The sequence below is a fragment of the Salvelinus fontinalis genome, chromosome 34 (genome assembly GCF_029448725.1).
Source record: "Salvelinus fontinalis isolate EN_2023a chromosome 34, ASM2944872v1, whole genome shotgun sequence".
NCBI lineage: Eukaryota > Metazoa > Chordata > Actinopteri > Salmoniformes > Salmonidae > Salvelinus > Salvelinus fontinalis.
In genome coordinates, this window is record NC_074698.1 from 8,567,894 (window position 1) to 8,587,821 (window position 19,928).

Consider the following 19,928-nt stretch of genomic DNA (forward strand, 5'->3'; position numbering starts at 1 on the left):
GGGAGAACTGAAACTAACATTAGTTAAATAACTTTGAAATCACGAACATACTAATTCATCTCTCTATCTAGCGTGGTAACGTTACGTTAACTGAAATCATCAATTTGGACTAACCTAGTAGGGTAGATTTTACAATGCAATGTAGTAGTAGTTCATCTTTAGTGACCAGCAAACTAGTTAATCATAATTGATCGTCGTATGCCATCAATCACAATCTGATACGGACTACTCTGATGTTCAGTTGATGAAAATGCTAACCACATTCCTGTCTTTGATAACGTTAGCTAGCTAGCCATACGTTAACGCAGCAAGCCAAAACTGACTTGTTTGTGGTGAAAACAGGAAACGCTTCGTTCAAGAATTCAAATGTGAAAATCCAACGTGGCAAATGTAAAATTAAAAATCAGATCATTTAAACGACTAGTTAGGTAGCAAACCTAATTAGCTAACTAGCTAAACGTTCAACAAATCAAAGAGCAAGCTAGCTAACGTTACTAGTCGTTCACAATCACATACACACAGACAGGTAACGTGCTATCTAGCGAATGTTAGTTAGCCTACCTGCCCGGGCATCACAAATCATTAACAAACACGCTAAAGATAATTGTATTGATAATGGAATGTATAATACACAAACAGAAGAAGGCGACTGCGAATTCAAATGCTTAGTTGCAAATAATTTTTTTCTTACCTTGTCCAGACAATTCACTTTTTCCGTAGGGTACACGACTGTGCCACATCTGCCACACGACGGATTCATGTTTGAGGAATGCTGTTTAGCTGGATAAATTAGACGATAAAAAAATAACTGTCAAGTAAACGTGTTCTTCCCAAACAATACGGGTCGAGTTTGACGGCTGGATTTATCAAATCCCGGAGATTGTTGTCGTTCTAATCGCACAGCTGGCTGTCAGTACACGAACCAGACACGTAAAGCGCGGGCACGGCACCTCTCTTTCCAATGCCGCGCTCCCGAGGAGAAAGGAAAGGGGGCGGTCCCACAAGGAGACGCTTGATTTCAAAGGCGGCGTATATAATTGGATAAATCCTGTAATCAGATATCAATCTATAGAGATCGATCAGCGTATACTATATTTGATACTTAAATCCAACACAAATAGCAATACTCAATGCTTTTAAGTTGGTTGATTCCATGGAATGCGGAACTAGATTTTTCACACCACCATCACTGGTCATCACTAGTTATTACAGCCACAAAGTCCTAAACCCTGCCCATTTCTGCATTTTATCTTCTTAAAATGTAATTTTAAACCTAAACCTAACCCCAACCTTAACCCTCAACTTAACCACACTGCCAAACTTATGTCTAACCATAATATTAAATTAAGACAAAAAATAAAATATGTGTTTTTATGAGTTTTTTCGATAGAGCCAATTTTTACTTTGTGGCTGTAATATCCAGTGGAAACCACCATTACCGTGGAACAAGCGCACGAAAAATCGTGTACAATGACATATAGAAAAGGTATCTAGAATACAGGCCAACGCTTTTTATTTCACATGATGATCATGACATCTGCTACAATCTGTATGTAGGCTACTGTGAAGGCCTACATGGAATAAAGTCGCAAATAAATTTGGTTTGGGTGACATCTGCTGTCGCAAATCAGAATTGGTTTCACTGGTCGGGGTGCAGAAATTATAGGCCCACTACTTTTCTGGTTGACATAACAAATAAACGTTATTCATTCAAATGCCTTTATTACTTGAAAGTACTGTATTTCAAAACATGATCCTCAATCTGGGTTTAATTTATACGGTCAAAGTCTTGTATGAAGAGCACTCTGCCGTTTTGAAGTCATTGAATTGCAATTTTTGAAATACATTCTTGGCATATACAGTACCAGTCACAAGTTTGGACACGCCAACTCATTCAACAGTTTTTCTTTACTTGTACTATTTTCTACATTGTAGAATAATAGTGAAGACATCAAAACTATGAAATAACACATATGGAATCATGTAGTAACCAAAAAAAGTGTTAAACAAATCAAAACATATTTTAGATTTGAGATTCTTCAAAGTAGCCACCTTTTGCCTTGATGGCAGTTTTGCACACTCTTGGCATTCAAACATTAACTATACAATAATAATAAAAAGTTGGAGAGTTGATCATTGAAGAACATCCACAACCGGTCTTCGTTCTTGTCCTGGAAGTGCAGGGATACAGAATCCTTCATAGTGTTTTTTCCATGGATGCTGATAGTCATAATGTACCACAGTTTATTCCAGTTACACATCCCATGGAGGTGTGTGGTAAATGGTGAGACAGCAATCCGTACCTGCTGAGAAACTTGGATCTCATCCACACCCATACTGAACAAAGAAATTCTAGCAAAGCCTAAAAGTGGCCTCTTCTCATTTGTCCCTTTCCCTAAAACCTGAGTCGCGGATGTCTAAAAGAAAAGTAGGAGACTTTGTCCACCAAAAATTATATAAAATGCCACCCACTTTTTAGCCAACAAAGACAGGGACTATATTGAGGTGATTATTGAAAAATGAATGAACAGAAAAACATTATTTGTGTAATGGAGTAAGGGATGTGTGTGTAGCTCTAAGCTCACTCCTTCCTCTCCTACAAACTCATTTTTATCTCCTCATCATCCAGTTGCTCCTCAGTCCGGTCAGCACTGGCCAGCTTCCATGATGCCCTCCTTCTCATGACCTTCGACCTCCACCTCTGCGTAGCTGGAGTGGAATCCCTGCTTCCTGAACTTCATGGATGGCCAGTAGCTGTTGCGTCGCTATTGAAATAAGATCATACAGTTCATTGTTTTAAAGGTTAAAGAGAATGGGAGGAGAAGTCTACATTAAACAGGACAGAGCTGGTTGAATGTGAGCCCTGTTAGTGTCACTAACCTGTAAGAAGTAGAGGGGTGAAGCAGCAGAAGGATGAGAGTTGACGTAAAGAGCCAGCAGTGTCAGAGCCAGCAGTAGCACCAATGCAGCTACTACACCTGCTATAACTCCTGTGTGAGCTGACCCGTCGTGTTGTCTCGGGGGGCCTGTCTTCACGTCTAACCAGGAAAGAGAGACAATGTACAATCAAAATCGTGTAACATGGCTCCATACACACAATTCAAAGTGAATCACGATCCCACCCACCTTTACCATTGTATGGAATCACACGTTTGATTTCATCTGCAGGAAGCTCAAATGTAGGATCAGTTTGAATATTGAGCAGTTAGGACTCAAACTGCTTCCATTGTTATTTTCCTGAACTTCATTTCTGTGCAATTTCTTTGCATGTTCTAAGAACACTCAGATTACTGTAGGCACTGGCTAAAGACAGACACTGAGCACTAGAGCATTACTATGCAGGGCCTTCTAGCTCTGTTTAACGCTGCTGCATGCACAGTTGAACTCTGATACTCCGATATAAACCCTCCCAGGCACACTCATTTACACACTTGACTTACTCTCCGTGGCAGGGCCTTCTAGTAGGGGCCCCAAGGGAGTGGTGACCTCAGAGTCTGGGGGAACTGAAGGGTCAATGGAGCTGTCTGGTCTCCCCATGGAATAATCCTCACACGTAACATCTTTGGCCTGTCCATATAATGGATGGGAATTGTGGTCTTAACAGAGGAAGCTGAGACTGTGATTTACATTTGATGTACAGTACATGTCAAGTATGTGAACGTTCATTGACATTGTCCAATTCTACCTGTTCTGAACAGGCGTAGTCCAGCCACTCCTGCCTGTGTCTGTCCATTCCGTCTGAGCACCTGAAACAGACACAGATGTCAAACACAAAGAAACAAGGACTCCTTTATTCAGATAGTGACCTTACACTCCTCTCCTGCTCACCTCTGGAGGACGTTGCACCAGGTACAGCCAGAGGTTAGGTTGGACGAGAGGCAGAGTTCACAGCTGTCATGCTGCAGACAGGCTGGACAGATGGAGGGAGAGACAGAGAGACCTGGGTTTTGATTCTGCAGCGACATGATTGGCGTTAACATTATACTAAGCGGTGCCTGTGACTGGTTATTGAGGATGAAATGTCTGAGAGGACTGTATGGGGGATAGAGATTAGCTGCTTACTAGGCAATGCAGTGAACTCAAAGGCAGAGTTGTTGGTGATCTTAGTTGTATCGATGTCCACCCGATGGTACTCGTAGAGCCGACGTTGGGCATCTATGTGAGAGATATCATTTCAGATCATTTTAGCAAAAGTCTTTGACATCAAAGATTTGCCAACCTGGATAACTGTGGGTTAGGGTTAGGGAACACTTTTGTGCTAACCTGAGGATTGAGGGGATGGCAGGTTTACCATGAATGCATCTGACAACCCTGCCTTCACTTGGTGCTCAGCAGAACTTATCACCTCCACTGGCAAAGGTATCTGACAGAGCAAGATTGACAGGTAGAGAAGAATGGACAGAGAAACAGAAAAGTGTGACTGTGTTATTAAGATGGAATACATTAAAATCAAAGACGTGTTGAACAAGATTCATAAGTGTGCATGTTGTAAGTCTCTCTCACATCTCTGTAGCTGAAGGTGATGGTCCCTGTGAGGTGCAGGGCAGCCTGGAAGGTGTATGCCCCCTCAGCTTCCCTCCCATGGAGTCTCACCCGCTCCCACTGCACCACAAACACCTCACCTGTGGTCAGTACAGGACAGGTCACACAGAGGTCAACCAAGGGTCAAAAGTCAAATAACAAGCGCTGTCTGAATGTTACTCTATGGCTCACCATTGTCCAGGTACTGCACAATAGACTCCTTGGAGAAGCTGGGGTCAAAGTTGGCCATGAGGGGGGCGATGTACTGTGTTGTTGTCAGCATGCGGTGTGTGACCTCTCCCATGAAAATGAACCCTGGGGAAGGTCAGAGGTCAGGGTTCTGTGGAGATGCATGGCAAGTGGCAACTGGTAGTTACAATAGTTCATTCCTTCTAGGCTTGACGTAAGTAACAAGCAGGGAGTAGAAAGGAAGCATTGTGATAAGTGGCTCCATCTGAGTATGAACAACTTGCCATGTGTCGGAAGAATAATGAAATGTACCTCCTGTTGCTATGGTAATCTGCCTCAAGTAATGTCCGTAGAAGGGGAAGTCAAATGACAGGGCGACCTTCTGGAATACGAGGGAGAGAGAGAGGGAGGGAATTGAAATGCGTGTGCGCGTGCGTGCACGTGTGTATCTGTGTGTATGACTCACCGCAGCCTGTCTGTGTGTGTTGGACAAAATGCCATGCATTCTGACTTGGCCATACTCTAGGTCGTTTAGATCTACCCAGAGTTCATCTGTGCGCTGGTCATCAGGGCCAAAACTACGCCATGAGTAATACCTACCAGCGTCCTCCTGTTATAGAAACAGTAGAGGTGAGTGCAAGAGGGGAAGTTGAGGGATGAGACGGGAGAGATAGAATAATGGTGTGAGAAGGGGTGGAGAGGAGATGTTATAAGGAACAGCAAAAAGCAACATTTGAATGCAGGCCCACATAAACAAACAAACAAACGCACACTCTACATTGAGTTCCAGTCTCCAGTGTATTACATAGTAGTATAACAAGAGAGGGATACTACATATAAAGAATGCAGGGTGCATACTAAATAAGTGAAGGGGATACGCTTTTAGAAACCTTAGGATATCCTTGAATGTCTTGAACTGTACATTTCAGCAGCAAGGTTGAAATGATTCACTGCAATTTGATTTGATCTACATTGTTCAACTTTTTTCAATATACCCTTTGCAGTCTAATGCGGTTCAACATTGATTTGTTTTGTCTAAGGCCAGCAGGGAGCAGTATTCTACCACCACAACTGGAACATGCGAATCTCACATTGACATACTCTATGTACACATCTTGCCCACACTAGTGTGTTGTTGGACCACTGCCCCAGCGCCACTCACCACTAAGTGTGTCATGTTGTCTGGTAGGGTGTCAATGGTCAGTCCTCCTCCCAGTACTTCCCTGGCCACCCTGGCGTCACCCAGCCACGGCTCTCTGGGGGTCATGTGTGATGGCTTCTCATGTCCATTCACATGATACCGCATCTCTGTCCAAAACACAGTGAGTCAGTGACACAGATCAAGTCAGTGTCAGTCACAAGATCCATGTTTGAACCCACTCGGTCAAATTATAAACAAATCAAGCATTTGCTTTAGGCAGAGTTGGGGAAGATTCTCTGAAAATATTTAACCAAGCAACCAATTACTTCTCACTGGTAGAAGTTAAGCTACACTCAAGCTAGCCTTAAGAAAAATATAGTTTACTTAACTAAAGTTACTTTGAAAAAGTAGTTCACTACATCAAACTACTACTGTTGTCAGATGTCAACAGAATGTGTAATTTAGCCCATTAACACAAATCAGTTTAAAGTGGGAATTAGGCAGGTCTAATGCTGAAAAAAGAAAGGACATTCTTGCCTACATCACCCAGATTTTATTTTAGCAAAAAAGTAGTGTGTAGTTCAGTAGTTAGCTACACCCATGGCAGAAAATAAGTATATATTTTTTTTTTTCACCTTTATTTAACCAGGTAGGCAAATTGAGAACACGTTCTCATTTACAATTGCGACCTGGCCAAGATAAAGCAAAGCAGTTCGACACATACAACAACACATAGTTACACATGGAGTAGAACAAACATACAGTCAATAATACAGTGAAAAATAAGTCTATATACAATGTGGGCAAGTGAGGTGAGATAGGGGAGGTGAAGGCAAATAAAATATATTAATAAATAAAAATATAAAAAAAGGCCATGGTGGCGAAGTAAATACAATATAGCAAGTAAAAAAAACACTGGAATGGTTGGTTTGCAGTGGAAGAAGGTGCAAAGTAGAGATAGAAATAATGGGGTGCAAAGGAGCAAAATAAATAAATACAGTAGGTAAAGAGGTAGTTGTTGGGCTAAATTATAGATGGGCTATGTACAGGTGCAGTAATCTATGAGCTGCTCTGACAGCTGGTGCTTAAAGATGAATGAACTTCTGAAAACACTACCAAGATTAGAATTAGGTTCAACTACCACAAAGCTACTGCATAATGTAGTTAAATTACTAGTTGAACTACATGTAGTTCACTACTACTGCATAGCTCTGAACCGGGTGTGTATTACTCAATGCAATGGTTTGGATATTGTGGGCTGAAAGTGAACATAGCATTAACATAGTATCTCTGGCCATGAGGGAATGCTGACATGCATTTCAACTTCTGAACTCCTTTTTTCAGAGTTCCTACACCTGCACCTGCATGCACCCACGCATGCACGCGCACGCGCACACACACACACACACACACACACACACACACACACACACACACACACACACACACACACACACACACACACACATTAAAACGTGTGATGGCTGGACCACAGTCTAATCACAATACAACAAACTAGAAAGGCCTTGAGGATTTCTTGTTTTGTCTGCCACTTTGCTTTTCTCTCCTCCTCCTCCTCCTCTTCTCCTTGTCTTGCATATCCCATGGACTGCAATGTTCTGTCTCTTGGCACCAAAGTTGTGAGCGGTTCCCAAAGCTACTTACAACACAGCATATGTTCCACAGCATTCTGCTAAAACATGATCCAAACAAATAACTCAATGTGGATTTGAGATCATCTGGGATTAGGAGGGACAAATCTCTGAGGACCTCCGTTGTTATCAGATAACACACGTCCCCACATCACTCTGCTTGAGGCCACAATGCATCTGGTTATACTGCTTCGCAGGCCGCAGCCACATAGGGATTTTCTGTCCGGAAATTACCGAAATTACCGATTCGACAAGAATGCATATAGGATTTTATCCGTTTTTTATTTCTCTATGTGTGGCCTTAGCCTCATTCAGGTTTTGTATGCACTTTGTGATGTAGAGCCCCCCCCCCCCCCCCCCCCCCCCCCACCCACTGGACATTTTGTTTAGTTGCATCTGGTTGGTTGTCTTCTCAAGTACTTTGAGCAGGGGGCGGGAAGCAGGGAGTGTTTTTGTTCGGTTTGGGACAGTTCTCAGTGCAGTGCAGTTGCTGTCATTTTTGTTTTTGTTTGTTTATTCTGGCCCTGCATGGCAATTGCTTGTGAGTTATTGAGATGGTTAGTTGCCAGTTCATCTAGCTAAGTCAGGAGGTGTTTGACACGAGTGGCGCTGGAGATGTTGTCTATGTGTGGCGCTGGAGATGTTGTTGTCTACGCTAGCTACATTCCATTGCTAATTCTGCTGGCCTTTCGCCATCCAGTGTCATACAGATGCTGGCTAGCAATGTTTGCAACATCCAAGCCTTCTCGTTTATATGTCAGCAGTGTTGTGTTTTATGTGCACAGAACATTGTACGCGCATTCTATCTTTTATAGTGCACTTCTGTATAGAATACAGTTGCGAGATAAAGTTGTGTATCAAGCTTTATCTTGAAAACTTGACTGTTGACATGCACGTTTTTGGGGGATTGTATTCATTGCACTAATGATCAAAATACTAAAATATACGTTTTGAGTGAACTATACCTTTACAGCTAGAATCCTTAGTTGCTACATCAATTTTTGGACAAATTATCGATATATAGCCATTACATCATGAAGAATATAACTTATAAATACCTCATGAGTATAGTTCAACTGTTGTACCCCATCAGAACCTAACATACAAGCTTATTTTACTCCAATGTTGGTACATAATGGAAACGCAAACCACCAATACTGTGTAGCCTCAAAACATAGTTACAACTATACTTTTGATATCATGGATGGTCAGTCCTTGCATCCATAGCTCTGACTATGAATTCGAAAGTGGTTACATTTCTCTAGGCCCATTCCTCAGCTTTCAGAATATTAAACATGTGGTAAGAGGTCAACTTGAAATAAGCTCGGCAAAAAAAGAAACGCCATCTCACTGTCAACTGCGTTTATTTTCAGCAAACTTAACATGTGTAAATATTTGTGTGAACATAACAAGATTCAACAACTGACACATAAACTGAACAAGTTCCACAGACACGTGACTAACAGAAATTGAATAATGTGTCCCTGAACAAAGGGGGGGGGGGGGAGATCCGGGCTCTTCGCTGGCCATGGCAGAACACTGACATTCCTGTCTTGCAGGAAATCAAGCACAGAATGAGCAGTATGGCTGGTGGCATTGTCATGGTGAAGGGTCATGTCAGGATGAGCCTGCAGGAAGGGTACCACATGAGGGAGGAGGATGTCTTCCCTGTAACGCACAGCGTTGAGATTGCCTGCAATGACAAGAAGCTCAATCCGATGATGCTGTGACCCACCGCCCCAGACCATGACGGACCCTCCACCTGCAAATCGATCCCACTCCAGAGTACAGGCCTCGGTGTAACGCTCATTCCTTCGACGATAAACGCAAATCCGACCATCACCTCTAGTGAGACAAAACCGCGACTCGTGAAGAGCACTTTTTGCCAGTCCAGTTTTGTCCAGCGACGGTGGGTTTGTGCCCATAGGCGACGTTGTTGCCTGGTGAGGACCTGCCTTACAACAGGCCTACAAGCCCTCAGTCCAGCCTCTCTCAGCCTATTGTGAACAGTCTGAGCACTGATGGAGGGATTGTGCGTTCCTGGTGTAACTCGGGCAGTTGTTGTTGCCATCCAGTACCTGTCCCGCAGGTGTGATGTTCGGATGTACCAATCCTGTGCAGGTGTTGTTACACGTGGCCTGCATGTCTGTCCTTTCTCCCTGTAGCGCTGTCTTAGGCGTCTCACAGTACAGACATTGCAATTTATTGCCCTGGCCACATCTGCAGTCCTCATGCCTCTTTGCAGCATGCCTAATGCACTTTCACGCAAATGATCAGGGACCCTGAGCATCTTTCTTTTGGTGTTTTTCAGAGTCAGTAGAAAGGCCTCTTTAGTGTCCTAAGTTTTCATAACTGTGACCTTAATTGCCTACCATCTGGATTTGGATTTTTACGAATTATCTTTGAAAGAGAGGGTCCTTCTTTTTTTTCTGAGTTTACTAACAACTTTTTTTTTTTTTGTTATCTGCATTGGACTATTTTGTCTATTATCATACAGTACATCTCAGTTATTATCAGCGTCATCATTACATTAATCGTTTTTTTCTGGTGAACTTCCCTGCCTGATCCAGACTTCAATGTTGCGCAACTTTTAGGAATACCTCGTCCTACTCTGAAAGATGGGGTGTGTTCATGACGTCACACGTCCTATATAAATCTCACCGCACGTGTTTTTTTTCAAACGGAGTGTCTCTTCTAACCCTAAATTTGGTCGCCTTCCTGTACTACATACGTTTACTGTTTTGTCTCTTGCTTTCAGTAGACGACAGGAAGTTTTCGAATATCGGTAGGCATATGGCAAACAAAAAAGCGAAGAGATTCACTCTGTGACGCTCACTCTTCCCGGTGGAATCACCATGAACGTGCCGTGGTCAGCATGGCTGCCGCGAAGAGTTCGTCTCTGCTGCTCTGGTCATTTTCTCTGGAAAGAACTTGTTGAGCAGATCAAACTGAGCTGGATAACAGGCGGATCTAAATTATGATTCTGGTCGAAAGTCCGTGCTCAAACATTTTCAATCTTTTACTAGTTGTAAAATGTGCAGTCTGTTCACGTTTGAATTTGCTTGCTAGATCAGAGGGAGAGAGATGTTCGTTATTTTCGGATACCGTGTGTGATAAAACTCCGACTCAACACGGCCTTTTTTGTTACCAGATTTTGTTGTTGCACTAACTGGGTGGAATCAATTCTGACTGGCACAGGCATGCATTGTATATTACCAATGCCCTTACTGAATCAAATCACTAAATTCATGTTAACTCTTCCGAACGTTTAGGTATAGTTAACCCTACATTGAAGAAGACTGTGTCACATCCGGCCGTTATTGGGAGTCCCATAGGGCTGCGCACAATTGGCTCAGGGTAGGCCGTCATTGTAAATAAGAAAGTAAAGAAACCAGATTTGCCTGATTATGTAAAAATTATCTGGTGCTTGACTAACACTAGGCAACCGTTTGTGTACATGTGGCTTGTTTCTGACAAATCTGAAAAGAAGCCTATGTTTAGCATATAAACAGAAACCAAACACTGAAATAGCCTGCAAGTGGAATGTGTAGAGGGAGCTAGGGGGGTGTAGGGAGCAGGGCTGTAGTTGGCCATCTCTGATTAGTTAAGTGGTCTAGAATAAAACGCTCAAGGCCATCGGTACTTAAATCACTGGCTAATCACCAAGACAACAAGAGGAGCCTGCCTGTCTACATGACTGAGGGGAGGGCAGGAGGTGGAGGAAGAGATGTCACTTCCTAGTCGTAAAGGACTGTTGTGGTAAAGAGTCCCGCTTCCATCCAGACTGTGTTTTGCATGTGCTCCGTCCCCCAATCTCAAATACCCAGGAAACCAGGAGCTTATCATTCCATCATATTTGTAAATCATAAATGTCTTATTTTATTGCCATTATAATTTGACATTCTTACATGGTACACTCTGAATGGCTCTAGCAGATGTCTATTTCAAAGGATATGTTCAGTTATATATATATATGTCACTAAAACATAATGACCACCATGTCCAACTGGATGTATATAACTGATCTAGATCCTATAAATCACTGTTAAATTCCTATGCGTTCTATAGCCTGGTCCCAGATCTGTTTGTGCTTTTGCCCTGCTCCATTGTCAAGACAAACATGTGTTTGGTAGTCCGCTCCGAGTATTTGAACCAGCAACCTTTTAGTTACTGTCCCAACACTCTTAACCGGTAGGCTACCTACTGCCTGCTTGGCAAGAGAGCAGAAACAAACCGACTAGCACCAAGGCTAGTAATTATATGGCATAACCCTACAGACTATTATACCCAGAGCAGGAGGAGACCAATTAAATACATCAAGAGGCTTCAAGTTGAGATCAGGAGTATATAGAGGGCTGTGAAGGGGGAGATAGGAAATGGAGGGGACTAAAGGACAATTAAAAAGCTAAAAGAGTGTGAGAGGCCAATGATAGTGGGTAGTGTCACAAGGGAGATTTGGTCCTAGATTTGTTTTGTATCTTTGTTTTTGAGGAAAAGTACAGGGACAGTCTGCAAAATAAAATGTAAAAAGTCTAATTGGATCTTTGGTGTCACGGTTTCCCCATAGACATATGTGTTTGCCAGCACTGCAGCATGTTTCTGGGGAAATGAGGTATGGTATGATTGGTGATGTGAAACGTATAGGACCGTTCTATTTCTATGGCTACAACATCCAATTCTCTTGTGAACCCAGTTTCAGCACACTACTACAATCCAGGGTCGTCTCCCCAGATGGGAGAGAGAACACAGAATCAGTATGAAGAATGAGGCACGTGTGACTATGGTGTTTGAGAGGGTCTGTTTTTAAAATGAGCAGGCGTGGGTGATATATCATGTATTGCAGTGGCTCCCAAACTTTTTCACTCTGGGCCCCCCCTTCCATCATTGGCGAACGTCCTGTTGTTTGTTCATGTGGTATCTGAGTGACTCAAGCATTACAACAAAATCAATGGGCAAAAAAATGGACCTAAACAGCGTTAGCTAACATGGGCTAGTTGATCTGGACATTTCTGACAAGTTATAAATATCTCTCTACGGTCTGCGATGACTGACACGGCAAGAGGAAAACTGCACATGCACTACCCAATTTGGTGCGTTCTGCTATTACAACTTTGAAAAATAAGTTGAAAGCCCAACGGGCTCCCCCTGCCGACCCCTCGGCCCCACAGTCTGGGAACCACTGATGTATTGGAATGCCTGATGACAGAGGACAAATAGGATATGACAAGTGAGAATACCATTATAACATAAACACCTCTTCTGTTGGAATATAAGGCTCACACGGGGTGTCTGGCCTGCTTTATCACAGGCAACTCTCACTTAGTCACAGACCTCAGGCTTTCATTTGATATTAATTGTCTTAAACAATTGGAGTCCAAGTATGCTAAAATACTATTTTAAATGACCAAAAGGATAGAACTAGAGCCCAAACTAATTTAACGGGAGGGTCATCTGCCCCCACCCTCTCTCAGGCATAAACAACATGGTAAAGTTTAAGCTACAGCTCATAGGCCGATAGACAGTCAGTCTTCTGGCCTGAGCACTAAAGTAACGCTGATGCTATGAAACCACTCTGCCCATATTTCCAGGCCGGTTTCCGTGAGTGGTCAGTCAGACCGGGAGGCAAGAGGGCACTCCCTTTCCTGCATGGGAGAGGCTGCTAGGGCTGGCTCGGGATCAGCCGGATGGCACATTGCTTCCACAGCTCAACTCAATGTGGCTGATCATATGAATATGAGTACCTTCTTTTTTTTCTCTCTATGCACACTCACAGAACTCTACACACTCACTCACACCGACATTCCAGCACACGGACTTAATTTGCTCACACACATTCATGTTGACTACACACACTCACATACGATGATCATATGCACTGCTGCTACTCTGTTTATCATATATCCTGACGCCTGGTCATCTTACCCCTATACATATCTACCTCTGTCACTCCAGTATCCCTTGTAAATATGATATAGACACTGACCCTGTATATAGCATACTTACTTTCTTGTTTCTATTTCCTGTGTGTTTTTGTTCTTCTTTATTTTATAGCACTACAATGATATTGATTACTGCATTAGGAAAGGCATTTCACTGTACTTGTGCACGTGCCAATAAAAACGTGAAACTACAGACCCACAGCAAATTCTCATTGATACGTGAATTATGTTAACTTTTGACCTAATATGGGAAAAATTTTGTTTTGTTTTCGAAATATTGCTAAATGTATTTTTTCCCAGCGATTATGATGAATTGATGTAATGTATGCTGATTATTAGGCTTTATGTACAGGTCATGGCATTGCCTTTCAACAAGCGGGTTCAGTCTTTACACCAGGGACGGGCTACTTTTATGGGGGTGGGGGCCACAAAAAAATGGAATTCATCATGAGGGGCCGCAGTGGCTCGTGGGTCTGCTCGCCCACATCCATACCCCCCAACCTTGCGAGCGAAACATTTTGCGGCCCCCCTCATGACAGCGAAGAGGGTAAAAAAAAGGTTTTCTGCGATTTTGAAAATGTAGAACTAATTTCATGCAATTCTACTTGCAATTCTATTTTCCCATGGGGCAGAGAGAAAAATTTGCATTTTTACACCATGTGTATTCTACTATTCTAATTCTCAACATTAAGTTGAGACCCCGACTTGAGTTCCTAAAAAAAAATATATATATATTATTTTGTACTGGTCCACGGGCCTGCAAAAAGGGGGCCTGGCCGCCAGCTGCCCATCCCTGCTTTACATTGACACATACTGCATGCACACACACCCACTCACTACAGCTGCAGTGGTAATTGTAGGGTCAGACCCACAAGAGAAACAATTACCATAAAGACTGCCAACAGAAAGTGACTGTGAAGAGTCTGAAAAACCTGCGTGCAGCTAATCAAGCAAATTGTCCTCACATTATAACTTGGACACATTACTAATATCATTCAAATAAAATTGATGCCACCTAGTGGGTGGCATTAAGCACAAAAACTTGCAGGATAAAACTGATAAGGCAGCAGGCGTTATGCTGAAACAAGATTTTCTATTCTGAAAAAACACCAAGATCTCTTCTATGAAAACAAGAGAGCAGTGATGACCTCACACTTCCTCTGTTATGGTGAAACCCAATCTCTCAGTGGATGAGGGAAAAGGAATTAATTCTGGTTTTCATTGTATGATAAGACAAAGCCCATAACGAACTAAGTCAGGCATCTCAATGAAGATCAGGGCTGAACCATGTCTTATTCCCCAATGCCAACATCACGCCTCATCATCCAAGAAATCACTTTCTTTAATTCTGACAAAGAATCGTTAAAGGGCAATTCCACCACTTTTCAACCTCATTTTCATTATTTCCAGCACAATAGCGTTGTCGACATGTGTGAAGACGGCGCATTTATACACTTTGTAGGAGAAAAATGTAAAGTTAAAAAGTCATCAAAAGTTGAAAGATTTTAAAAACGGCGATTTTTCAAACACTATGAGGTTTCACTGTGACACGGCGAGCAAGAAAATACCCCCCCCCCCCCGGCTAGAAACAAGGTTTTAAAAATCCCTGTTTTATTTTGTTTCTTTGAATCCTACTCTGTGATGTCAGAGGAGAAGCACATTTTAGGGCCTTTTCTTCTTATCTCTTTAACCCCAGATCATAGAAACGTGACGGTAACACGTATGTACCCGCTGGCATGGTGCTGGAGATAATGAATATGTGGTTGAAAAGTGGCAGAATTGCCCTTTAGGATTGTAGGTTCTTTTTCTCCCTCCCTGCCTCTCTATCCTTACTTCACGGATCCTTCTGTTCTCTTGGGACTTGCCAGAAGTGTCTGTATAGATGTCACAATGACCCTTGCTGTTGCCGATGAAAATGTCCACGACAGCGAAATCACATCTATGGAGGTCATCCACACAGATATTTAGTATATCCAGATTTATCCTTTCCATTTTTATTCTGTTCAGGCTTGGCTCCAGTATGGCTGCACCAGACACAAGTCGTTTGTTAAGTGAAATTCTCAACAGGACAAAGAACAGAGAGCCAAGCTCTGAGGTCAGCAGCCTCACAATTCATTTTCATCCCTCAAGCTATGTTTTCATAATCTGCGTTAGCTGCTGCAGATAGCTCTCAAGGGGTAGCTCCACTTGATCCTATATCAAACAGCTTTTTTACACTGCAAGTAAAAAAAGAAATCATCTAATTTTATTCTGTGTAAGATAAACACGAAAAGCAATTAATTCAGCCCAGTGAAGAGCTGTTGTTGTTTTGAAGGTGGTAGATAGTATCAGGGAAGGAGAATGGGATGCATCTTCCTTTCCCATATTGGAGCAAACCAAATGTCACGAGGGGAATACACTCGGCAAAGAGTACTAGGTGAAGGAAAATAAAATATGAATTTGGGAGCAGAGATTTGGCCAATAAGAGGCTTACAGGATTTATTGAGACGTGAGGAGGTCATCGAAAGAGGAGTGCAGTGGTGGGACAGTGGTAGTGACAAATCTAAGTACTCAGTCTCTAATAAAAGGCGTTATATGGCTAGGAGGAGAAACACATCAAGATGCATCCCCCTCCATCGGTCTACCAGCATTCCTGTCACACCCCAAGCACTCGGAAATGCATATACTTTCGACACGCGTACATACAAACACACATGTAATATGTCATTGTTGTACTGTATGTGTGTCTACAGTTTTGGTTAATGTTGTGTTAGTGTATGTAAGTTGTTTTGTCTGAAACGTTGTTCCTCCTGCTACTGTTGGACCAGGTGTCTCTTGAAAAAAAAAAGAAAGATTTTTATCTCAATGAGGAAAAACCTGGATTAAAAGAAAAACATGATTCATCAAGCTACCACCTTTTTGCCTACATTCCTGAACAGTTTTTTCTCTCTGTCTGTTCACCTCTCCTTTCCCACCCTGGACTGCCTGACTTTTAGGCTAGCAGAGTGGCAGGGAGAAACATGTCGAAATCTAATTTTAGGCAGAAGCAATGCTGTTTTGTGGGTTGTTGTTCTGAGTCATTCTGGAACATGGTGTTTTTTTTTTTATGGTTACACTTTCATTGCAAACTAGGTCACTAACTTTTCTGCACAAACAAAAAGCATAAGGGTATGCCAAACACAATCATCAACCTGCACCGTTTTCCATTTATAAGTAAGCTAGTAAAAACAGTGTCTTCAAAGATATCTCTATGTAGGTCATGGAAGCCGTGAGATATCAAAAAAAATAATGCCATTACACACACACATCTTTTTTATGTTAAATACAAAAGTTATTATTCCTTGTGATCATATATTGCTGTGACATGTTAGGATGGAAGCATGAGAGAGCCAGGTGGACAGATGTAAATGGCATATATTATGTAAATAAAGGATGATACTGGGATTTTTTTTTTAAAGTAGAGAAGAGTCTGGATGAGGTTAATATTGTACGGCAGAAAGTACAACACCTGATTGACCTGGAGAGAGGCTGTGCGAAGCATTGGAAGCTGCTGAGGGGAGGACGGCTCATAATAATGGCTGGAACAGAGTAAATGGAATGGCATCAAACACATTGAAACCATGTGTTTGATATATTTGATACCAATCCACTAACTCCACTCCAGCCATTAAGACAAGCCCGTCCTCCCCAATTTAGGTGCCACCAACCTCCAGTGTAATGAAGAGAGTGATGCATGGGGAAAATGAGGAGGGAAGGAGGGAGGAGACAACAGGTGAAAAAAGGTGAAGTACAGTGAGAAAAGAGAATCAGGATGGAAAACACAGGAGCGGTAGGGGAGAAAGAAAAGCTTACCTGTTTGTTGCTGAGCCCAAACTCTCCCCAACTCTGCCTGGGAGAAACAGATGAGTAGCAGGGCACTGAGACACATGTTGTTCAGCAACAACAAAAACACAGCTCTTTCCCTCTCACTCTTCCTTCTTCTCCCTCTCTTCTCTTTCAACTACATGGTTTCTCCTGGTCCCAGTCACCCTGTAGCTCCCCCCCCCCCCCCCCCCCCCCTCCCTCACATGCTCTCTCCCCTTACACACTCTCTCTCTCCCTCTACAACACCCCCTTAAAGTTGTTCTTCCGTTGCCATGGTGATTACAAAGACAAGAGGGATGATAAGGCGTAGCAGCTGAGGAGATGAAAGTGTTCTCTCTCGCTCTCCCTGCATGTCCTGCTTCTCACACGTTTTCTATCCATCCTCTTTGCTTTGATGTGCCCCACTCTCTGTCTCTCTCCCTCCATATTTTGACTGGGATGCTAGTGAAATCATCTGGAATCACAGGGGAGCCCTCTCTCTTATCTCTGAGGGAACTCAATAGCAGAAGAGTACATGCATGCCATGGCATCTCCTAGCCTTGGACAATGATATAGTCTCTGTGTTCATACACGGCTGCTGCAGAGAATTAAATGAATGCAGTAAAAACAATAGAATCGCTTCACGGAATCTGTCTACTGACCTTCTGGTTATAAACTGAAGAACAAACCGTTAACAGCACTTCTAACCATACAGCCACCATACCAGATCATTACCACAATGACATTTACATGTACTGTCCATTAGCACTTTAGTTTTGGTATTCCATGCCCGCTGCTGTGAATGTTTATTTGGACAATAAAAGCAAACATATTGTCTTGAGTATTGAGCATACATTTTGTGGGTCATATGAAAAAGGGGCACGTCTTGTTTTGTTTGGCTATGGTTTCATTTCCAGGCACATGCGATAACAGTTTTGTCTGTTATACGGTTCAAATAAGCGTTGCTTTACAAGCACTGTGTGGTTGTCTCGACCATCACTCCGCTTCTCTCTCCGCTGTTTCATTACAATCAGTTCCACTTTGAAGAATCAGGCTAGAGAACGCTGGCGAGGAAATGACAGTTGAGACTTTACTACAAAATGTAGCCTACATACTCGGGCTAGAGGTATATTTAGTAGGGCCTGATACTCAGAATGTCATTGAACGTTGGAATGTTACAATAGAACTGACTATTCTCTTGCACATTGGAAAGATACATCTCGGTTTTACTGTAAACAAATTTATATAAGCATGTTCTGAATAAGCTCCCACAATTTAATTTGCTTACACTGGTCTCTACTGGTCATCTGGGGAATTACAACATTATTAGAGGGAGAGACTTGAATTGTCAATGACTCACATTATACTGCGGTCGGTATGTGTTCAGGCTTTTCCACGAGTCTGTCAGATTCAGAGAGGTCAATAACATGTTGGATCTGGATGTAAAAATACAAACTTCAGAAGAATGTTCTGCTGTTCCAGTGTCATTCGTTTCAACCCAAACTATTTCTCATATTCAGCTCCTCTCCTGTATTACAAACACCCTCTCAGTTCTGTAATCTTTCCCTCTCATTTAACACAGCTCTCTCTCTCTCCATCTTCCTCATTCCCTTTTTTTAAATTGCCTTTTTTTCTTTACCTCCCTCCTCTCTTTTTCTCTTCCCCGGCTCTCTCCCTGAAACCCAGTCTCTCTCCCTGGGACCCAGGCTCTCTCCCTGGGACCCAGGCTCTCTCCCTGGGACCCAGTCTCTCTCCCTGGGACCAAATCTCTCTCCCTGGGACCAAATCTCTCTCCTTGGGACCCAGTCTCTCTCCCTGGGACCCAGTCTCTCTCCCTGGGACCAAGTCTCTCTCCCTGGGACCCAGTCTCTCTCCCTGGGACCCAGGCTTTCTCCCTGGGACCAAGTCTCTCTCCCTGGGACCCAGACTCTCTCCCTGGGACCAAGTCTCTCTCCCTGGGACCCAGGCTCTCTCCCTGGGACCAAGTCTCTCTCCCTGGGACCCAGTCTCTCTCCCTGGGACCCAGTCTCTCTCCCTGGGACCCAGTCTCTCTCCCTGGGACCCAGGCTCTCTCCCTGGGACCCAGTCTCTCTCCCTCTACATATTCTGTTTATATCTTTCATGCGTCTGTACATCTGATCCTCCTGTGCTCTGCAGCCAGCTGGGTAAATATTGTCTCTGTGTTCTGGATGCGGTGCGTTTGTTACTGAAAGTAATCAGATTATGTTACAAAATGTGGGTAATCCAAAAGTTACGTTACTGATGAACAATTTTGGACAGGTAACTAGTAAATTACAGAAAGTAACCTACCCAACCCTGCACACACACACACACATATACACAGTGGTCTAAGGCACTGCATCTCAGTGCTAGAGGCGTCACTACAGACCCTGGTTCGATTCCAGGCTGTATCACAACCAGCCGTGATTGGGAGTCCCATTGTGCGGCACACAATTGACCCAGCGTTGTCCGGGTTAGGGTTAGGCCGTCATTGTAAATAAGAATTTGTTCTTAACTGACTTGCCTAGTTAAATAAAGGTTAAATAAAATAAAACACACACTTTATTATTAAAAGAGGTGGAGCAATGTTCTAGTAGTACTAACCTATAAAACACTTACTCAGAACATTGACTAGAACACATCTGTTGCCTAAGCTCTATATTA

The 19,928-nt window shown here is 42.9% G+C and overlaps 2 protein-coding genes across 3 annotated transcripts in view; both read right to left on the reverse strand.

The window, feature by feature from the left end:
* The window catches only part of LOC129833002 (LIM and SH3 domain protein 1-like), a 34,670-nt gene extending 33,698 nt beyond the window's left edge, over positions 1-972 (reverse strand). The window contains exon 1 of the mRNA XM_055897208.1: positions 692-972. Within this exon, the coding sequence (XP_055753183.1) occupies positions 692-760 (69 nt within the window). The 5' untranslated portion in view covers positions 761-972. The remainder of the gene's footprint in view (positions 1-691) is intronic.
* Positions 973-1,702: 730 nt separating this feature from the next.
* LOC129833003 (plexin domain-containing protein 1-like) lies at positions 1,703-17,433 on the reverse strand. Of its 2 annotated transcripts, XM_055897210.1 has the most exons (13): positions 17,274-17,433; positions 5,873-6,018; positions 5,177-5,320; positions 5,023-5,092; positions 4,714-4,836; positions 4,504-4,622; positions 4,264-4,363; positions 4,063-4,155; positions 3,829-3,910; positions 3,686-3,746; positions 3,441-3,567; positions 2,881-3,038; positions 1,703-2,765 (listed from the first exon to the last, which is right to left on the reverse strand). In XM_055897210.1, the coding sequence occupies exons 1-13, from the start codon at positions 17,347-17,349 to the stop codon at positions 2,646-2,648; spliced, it is 1,419 nt and encodes a 472-aa protein (XP_055753185.1). In that variant the 5' UTR covers positions 17,350-17,433; the 3' UTR covers positions 1,703-2,645. The 2 variants fall into 2 exon arrangements, with proteins under 2 accessions (XP_055753185.1, XP_055753184.1); XM_055897209.1 differs by having other exon boundaries at positions 5,023-5,320.
* Between the last annotated feature and the right edge of the window lie 2,495 nt (positions 17,434-19,928).

What these genes read in the sequence shown, in the direction of transcription:
- LOC129833003 (XM_055897209.1), bottom strand. Translation starts at nt 17,349, where the DNA reads ATGTGTCTCAGTGCCCTGCTACTCATCTGTTTCTCCCAGGCAGAGTTG. An exon ending in ACAACATGACACACTTAGTG is followed by an intron (nt 5,321 to 5,872) that starts GTGAGTGGCGCT and finishes TTTCTATAACAG; the next exon opens with GAGGACGCTGGTAGGTATTA. An exon ending in TGTGCAGTACCTGGACAATG is followed by an intron (nt 4,623 to 4,713) that starts GTGAGCCATAGA and finishes TACTGACCACAG; the next exon opens with GTGAGGTGTTTGTGGTGCAG.